The following is a 6,967-nucleotide window of genomic DNA, read 5'->3' on the forward strand; positions in this document are numbered from 1 at the left end:
GAGAAATAACAGCGAGCATATTTTAAGCTCTTACTTTAAGTGAACAGATAAAAGAGCTAGAAATCAAACCACGGCTGTCGTTCCAGATCCCCTTACCTCTCTGCCTCTGTGGATAGAGACAGTCTTCCCTGCACTAGGTGTGGTCAGGGCCAGGTGCTTTGCAGGCACTCATTAGCTGCTTGTGCTATAAGAGTGACTGTCGGGGACCTGAAGTTTAGCCCCTGACCTTTCTCTGTCTCTGCAGAAGCTGCTGATGGGAGCTCCACCCTGGGAGGAGGCGCCGGCACCATGGGCTTGAGTGCCCGCTATGGGCCCCAGTTCACCCTGCAGCACGTGCCCGACTACCGCCAGAATGTCTACATTCCTGGTAGCAATGCCACGCTGACCAACGCAGCAGGCAAGCGGGATGGCAAGGCCCCGGCAGGTGGCAACGGCAACAAGAAGAAGTCGGGCAAGAAAGAGAAGAAGTAATGTGGAGGCCGGGCCCAGAGCCACAGGGCCACTTCCCCCCAACCAGCCCAGCCTCCCCTACCCGGCCTGGGCCTCAGATTTTCAGGGCTCGCCCCCAGGATCCTGGTCAGGGCCCAGGCCATGCTTCCCTTGGAAAACAGAAACAAGTGCCCAGTCAACACCCCCTCTCTGCCCCTGGGATTGAATATGCAAAGGGAGTTCTGCTGAGAACCCCCATCCAATCAATTGCTATGCCCAAGGGGGTGGTGGGGTTAGTGTAGACATCATTTATCACTCCCCCTTTAGTTACTGCCGAACTCCTCCATCATCCAGATTCAATCAGGCCTAACCATCTGCTGCCTCCTCCTGCCCATCCCACCCCACCCTACTCCTTCAACAGCTCCTCTTTCTTGAGTAAGGTGGTTGGGGTGTTGAGGTACCCGGTGACTTAAAAAGGCTCATAGTTCTGAAGAGCTGGAAGGGCATCATGACCTCTTGGAATCTCCTTCAATTCTCAGACTTCCCCCCCAAGCATGGTTTGGTGCCAGCCCCCTCACATCCTTCCAGAGCCTGAGACCAAGCTCAAGTTTTGGGAGACCTGGTCACCGTTCCCGCGGTACTGATGCTTGCCAGATTTAGGGAGGGCATTTTGCTACCATGCCTCTTCCCGATGCCCTAGGGACCAGATTTTTTGTTTTATTTTGTTTCTCATTGTTTGATGTTGCCACTGCATGCTGTGACTTCCCCCTCCCCAAATAAGAGACTCCACTGCATGTTCCAAGACAGTATGGGGTAGTATGATAAAGGGAAGGGTGTGTATGTGGATGGGGGATGGACAAAGCTTGACTCCTCAGTTGACAGGGTCTTTCAGGAGGCTCTGCGTGACCCCAGGGTACTGATCAGATCCCCAAATTCCAGCCATAAACCAAGCACCAAGCTGGATCCCCATCCACCACATTCAGGGCTCTGCCCAGGCAGCCAGCTCTGGGCTGAGCTACCAGCACCAAGGGGTTTAAACCGGCAGTACAGTCCAAGGAAGCTCTGAGCAGGTTTGGGACCAGGTCCCCTGGAGAGGTCAGAGAAGACTCTGTGGGTGCTGGGTACTCCAGAGGTACCGCTGGTGAAGGATCAGTGTGGCCCCCTCGCCAGCAGGGAGGGCCAGCTAGGCCATTCTCGGTCCCTGGGTTGGGGAGACAAGGGACTAGAGCAGGGACCAAGTGGACGGAAAGTCTCAGCCCAGGATCAGGCTTCTCCCCGGGGCCCCTGCATTCCCAAGCCTTGGTCCTTCACCTTGCCAGGTGCCATTTCTTCTCTGTGAAGGCCACTGCCCAGGCCCCCCAGTGCGCCCCCTAGTGGCCAGAGGCTGGTTAAAGTCCCCAGTGCCTCCTTGTGTATAAACCTTCCTCTCCCCACCCCCTTTTGCCCCCCGGAGTCCCGTTCATTCTGCGGGGCTGCGCGAGACCCCCACCCCCGTCCTTAAGTAGTGTAGAGCCCCCTCCCTTTTTTCAGCTGGTGTAGAATAGCCAATAGTGTAGTGCGGTGTGCTTTTCCGTGATGGCGAGTTGGCAGCGGGCAGCGGGCTCCGCGTAGCCGTCTGTCCTTGAATCTGCCTGCGGCGGCCCGTGCTGTGTTTTGTGCTGTGTCCACGCGCTGCGGCGACTCCCTCCCCGGTACTGACTCCTATAAGCGCTTCTCTTTGCATAGTCACGTAGCTCCCCACCCCCTTCCTGTGTCTCACGCAAGTTTTATACTCTAATATTTATATGGCTTTTTTTCTTTGAAAAATAAAAATAAAAAAGGTTTCTTCTGAAAGGTTGAACGTTTCTGTTTAAGACATGGAGGCCGCTGGCACGTGCGGATGAAGCGACCTGGGAGGTGCACGCTGGAAGAGCGGAATCGGAAGGCGATTATGGTGTTTGCGTCTTGGTTTTGAGTCCTATGGTGTATGACTGTCAAATGTGTCTGCCTATGCTTGCAACACCGTTGTGCATATGTAATAGTGTGCGGTTGACTGTGCTGGTGGATCTGTATACCGTGTGTGTAATCGGCTTGCGGGTGCCTTGTGGGGGAGGGGCTTTCCGAGCGCGGCGTGTCAGTGTGCAATTGAGTGTGCAGCTGGATGCTTGCGGCTGTCTCCCTTACCGTGCTAAGCGCCAGTCTCCAGGCAGAAGAGGAGACCAGGACGCGGGGGCGGACGCGGGTTGGCGCCTGGCAAACCGCATGGAGCGGGGGCGGTGACGTCTCCTTTGTGCCCGCCTCTTCCCCGCTGAAATTACCACCCCAGTGCGCCCTTGCGGGCTTCGCGGGAGGAGGGAAGCTCTCCTCTGCCCGCGCCCCTCCACCCTCCATGTCTAGGGGTTCGGGAACACGGCGGGAGTGGGAGGGAACGCCCGCGGCGATCCTCCGAAGGCCGGGTTTGTAGCTTGAGACTCAGTTTCCCCATCTGGAATTCGCCTTCCCGCTTGCCTCACCGCAGCAAAGCCAAGGAAATTGGAGAGCTCATCGCTTTCTTGCCCGGGGGTGGGTGAGGGTGGTCAAGGGGACCGAAAGGGCAAGCAGGAAATCAGGTTGCCCACAGACCCAGATCGCCCTCCCTCCTTCCTCGCTCCCTCTCCGTGCTTTTCCATTCACTCATCGGCTTCGCCTATCTCCCCGCCTCCTCCGCCTGCCTCCCCGAAGCACAGTGGGATTTCAAGGCTGCTGTAGCCAGAGAAGCTACAAGAAACACAGAGGGGGAGGGAAGGCTGTGCGGAAGGACAGAAAGGCAGACCCACTGGGGTTATCTGGAGGGTCAGGGAGGATTTGCCCAACCACAGGGCGGGAGGAGAATGTCTCTGGGCTTCCGCTGCTGGAGCCTCTCAGAGACAGGTCGTGCGTTCTGCCTGTTCCTTGTCTGTTGTCATGGAAACCAAGCCTTCCAACCTAGCATCTGGGGGCGACTTTCCTGCGCGGGAGGGAGGTGGTGTGCGCTGTTGCTGAAAGGAAGCGGGGTTTTGTTTCTGAGAGCCAGGTTGCGGAGGGTGGGGAACCGGACGCCTGGGTTCTATTCCAGGCACTGGCAGAGAGTGAACAGCAGCTGTGGTTGGTCCCCTAATTGGTATGTGTGCCTGTAAAGCTCTGAGCCAGAAGCATGTGGCCTCTGGGGAGAGAGAGGAAGCAGGCAGTCCACCGACATCCCCAGCCGTAGGAGGCAGCTGCCCAGGCTCCAGGGTTACTTAAAAGGCTTTTATTTCCAGTTCCAGGGCCTGCCCAAATGGGTTTGTGGTCCTCTCAAGGCCCCTCCCTGTCTATTCTGGGCCTGCTCATAGCTTGTAAGGTTTCTTTCTGCAGGTCACAACGTGCTCAAACAAATGTGACTCTGAGCAGCAAGTCATCTGGAGCATGACCTCTAGCTTCTGACCTCTGCTGGACAGGCTCTCATTTCCACCCAAGTGTAGGGCTCCCTGGTGTGCAATGTGGTCTGTAGCCACCAAAAGGGGGACGGGGAGATGAATGGGAGATAGTTTCCTCATCAAAAGAGGAACAGGTACTGCCAGGAAACTGGGTGACATCTGGGGGCGTGGGGAGGTAGGGAGCTAGAACTGAGTTTAAGAAGAGGGTTCCAAGCCAAGAGGCAGCAATGAGGAAGGGGAGGGGGCTGGACTGGGGCCCTACCACTTAATGGGAGGGCATATGGGGGGCAGAGGCCACCATGTATTAATCATCTCTAGGCCTGCGTCCAACTATAGTGTCTGGCACATGACAGGCACCTTAAACTTTTGACAGTGGTTTGTCAGGTCAGTCAGGGATGTGAAGCAGGACAGGATGGAGGGGCCTGGATGAGAATGGAAAGAAAACAAAAAACAAGCTCAGAAAGTCACACAGGAGGCTATAAGGCAGTACTATTTCAATGCTTTATTAACAGTTGGAAACAAACCCAACAAACTGGAGGTGATGACATCCCAGAAGCCCAAGAGGCGAGGGAAACAGATATGCATTTTGTCCCTTTTTTTTTTTTATATTAAATGCATCTTAGCAAAAGTAGATTAAAAAAGAAAGGGCCAAAGCCCCAGATGTCAGCAGGAAGAGGGAGGGGACCCAAGGAGCAGCAGGCCCCTCGCACCAGTCTTCTCAGGAATAGCCCAAAGGAGCTGCTGTTGCCCCTTCGCGCATACTCTCGCTCCCGGCACCCTTCTTCCCGGCCTCAAGGCCTCCCTGCAAGTGTCTAGTCTTCCCTAAGCTCCCCCTTATTCTAACAGCCACAATTCTGGGCAAAGCCCTAACAGTGCCATTCTCTCTCCCTACCTGTGGGTGGGAAGATGAAAGGAACACAAGGAGAGCAAAGTGTCACCTTGAGCCAGAGTCTGAGCTTCCTGTGGCTGGGGTCACCCAACAGTTTGGCCTGTCCATTGTTCAGAAGGGAGCAGGGGGACACTGTGTGTGGGCACTCCTTGCGCCCACTTCCCCAGAGCGTCCAGTTAGCATCTGCACATTTGGCTTGATAAATATATTAAATTTATAAAAACTCTGTGGTCTCAGAGCTCGCACTCCTCTTAGGCCTGGTTTAGCTCAACCAGAGAAGAGCTTCCTCCTGCCCCAGAACTGGATGCTGGGAGGGAGAATCTGCACTGGCCTCAGGGGCCCAGAAGGCTTGAGGGCTGAGATGGAGGTCCACCCAGGGGCCTGTTCGGGATTGAGGTCTGTGGCGAGAAATCCCAGGGACTCTGGAATCTGCCATCAAAGCCTCTTAATGTTATTGAGGAAGGAGGGGAAAGGAAGGGCTATTTTCTTAAAAAAAAAATCTCATACAAAAATAGATCCATTTGCAAAACAATTTCTCAGCCAGGAGGCTCCACCTCCCATTTCCTTGGAGACAGAGGGTGAGGTGTTGGGATGGTCACAATACAGCCCATACTCCAGATGAGATGCACCGAAGCTCTGGGGAGGGCACGAGGAGGGACCATGGCTCAATAGCCTGGGCTGGTGCAGAGGGTCCAGGGAGGCAATGGCATAAAGCATGGCAGCAGGCTGGGGCAGGTCCCACAGTGTCTCTATGCCCTGCCTGCCCGCCAGTGAAACAGGTAAAAGTGGTCTAGGTCCTTTTTGTCTTGGGAGGCCTTTCTCAGGAAGGTGGAGTGAGGATGAGATTTACTCCCACTTTCTTAAAAGCAGCTCCCAATGCCACACCACTAGCAATAAATAACAGTAGCTGGGAGAAAAGCTGAGCAGAGGTGACGGCAATGAGAGAAGGGATATAGCCCAAAGGTTCACAAGCCCCATGCTGGTCTCAGGGCCAGAGAAACCACGAAAGAAAAGCACAAACCCAGCGAGATTGACCTATGGGAAGCCCCCTGGAAAGTCAGGGGCTGAGCAAGCAGGCGGCCTCGTCTGAGACAGGCCTCAGAGTAACAGAGGAGACACTTGGGGTTAAGGCAGCAAACACGGAGCCTGCTTTGGTAATGCGACAGCCAGGGCTGGCTGGGTTGGGCTCAGGCCTCCCCACACTGCCCTTTCCTTCTGGCCTCCAGGCAGCTGAAGCTGTGTGTGATGTACAAAGAGCAGCAGGCCAGAGAGAAGAACAGGTCAGGGCAGTGGGAGCAGCCACCCCACAGGAGAATCTCCATGACCCTCCAGGCACGTGCTGAAGGGCAGGACAGTCTGGGGCCCCACGGAGGAGCGCGTGGCCACAGGACCCGGCTTAACTCGCACGGCCAACCAACTCCTTGGTTTCCTCGAGGATTGTGGGGATTCCTTCACTGGTCTTGGGCACCTTGGCAGCAACGGCAGTCATGGCATCGTCCTTGGTCAGCTCCGAGGCTAGCAGAGATGTGACTGCACACCCGGCCTTCCTGTTGGCTGTAAGAGAAGATATAAGGGATCTTGTCCACAGAAGTCTCAGCTTCCAAACCCTTTCGAACTCCGGGACAGACATTCAGCCAGGAGCCATGAAACGTCATGAAACGTCATGAAACGTGGCTGCCCTGTCCGGGTCACAGTAGCCCTTATTTTGAAGGAAGGGTAGAGATCCAAGAAGATGCGGAATATGCTGCTGGAGGGCAAAGGTACAGAGAATACACGAAAGGATCAGTGCAGGCGGGAGAGCAAGCCGTGCTCTCGCTTTCCTGTGTGAAAACAGCACAAAGGTTTGAATACAGCTAGACAGACAGAACAGGGTTCAAGCGTATGTACTTAAAGGGAGGTGAAGTACTCAAAATCGGTTTTCTCATTGTAATGTTATTGGAATTGAATAGGCTCAAGCTTAATAAACAGTATTATTTTTGTTTTCTTGGCAGTTCCCAGGAAGCTCTTTGGCCAAAATCACTTTCAGTCAGCCCTGGGGGAGTTGTCCCTAGCAGAGGAAGGCCTTCGGCAGGCTGCCAGGGAGATTCCTGCAAGCAGCAGCCACACAGTGACGTCACTTGCCTATCACACTCTCATGTGCCCCACTGACCCTCCCTCTCCCCAGGAGCCCACCTGCCCAGCTCTCCCCAACCTCCTCAACGGTAGCAGCTGTGACACAAACGCCAAGGGCCCCGCA

The 6,967-nt window shown here is 55.1% G+C and overlaps 2 protein-coding genes across 4 annotated transcripts in view; one reads left to right on the plus strand and one right to left on the minus strand.

Annotated features, from left to right (window-relative positions):
* The first annotated feature begins 225 nt into the window (after window positions 1-225).
* Window positions 226-2,262, plus strand: LOC111744377 (protocadherin gamma-B4-like). Its single transcript, XM_023534889.1, has one exon. The coding sequence runs from the start codon at window positions 289-291 to the stop codon at window positions 469-471; it is 183 nt and encodes a 60-aa protein (XP_023390657.1). The 5' UTR covers window positions 226-288; the 3' UTR covers window positions 472-2,262.
* A 2,062-nt stretch (window positions 2,263-4,324) lies between these two features.
* Window positions 4,325-6,967, minus strand: part of DIAPH1 (diaphanous related formin 1) — a 90,841-nt gene continuing 88,198 nt past the window's right edge. For 2 of the 3 annotated variants that reach the window (XM_011367422.2, XM_023534851.1), the window contains one exon: window positions 5,747-6,285. In XM_011367422.2, coding sequence (XP_011365724.1) covers window positions 6,128-6,285 — 158 coding nt within the window. In that variant the 3' untranslated portion in view covers window positions 5,747-6,127. Of the gene's footprint in view, window positions 6,286-6,967 lie in introns of all 3 variants that reach the window. The other variant, XM_011367423.2, reaches the window with a different exon arrangement.

This window comes from Pteropus vampyrus, unplaced genomic scaffold, assembly GCF_000151845.1.
Source record: "Pteropus vampyrus isolate Shadow unplaced genomic scaffold, Pvam_2.0 Scaffold134, whole genome shotgun sequence".
In the NCBI taxonomy this organism is placed as follows: Eukaryota; Metazoa; Chordata; class Mammalia; order Chiroptera; family Pteropodidae; genus Pteropus; species Pteropus vampyrus.

Bases quoted from the DNA above. Each gene is read 5' to 3' on its own strand.
- LOC111744377 (XM_023534889.1), top strand. From the start codon at position 289: ATGGGCTTGAGTGCCCGCTATGGGCCCCAGTTCACCCTGCAGCACGTG.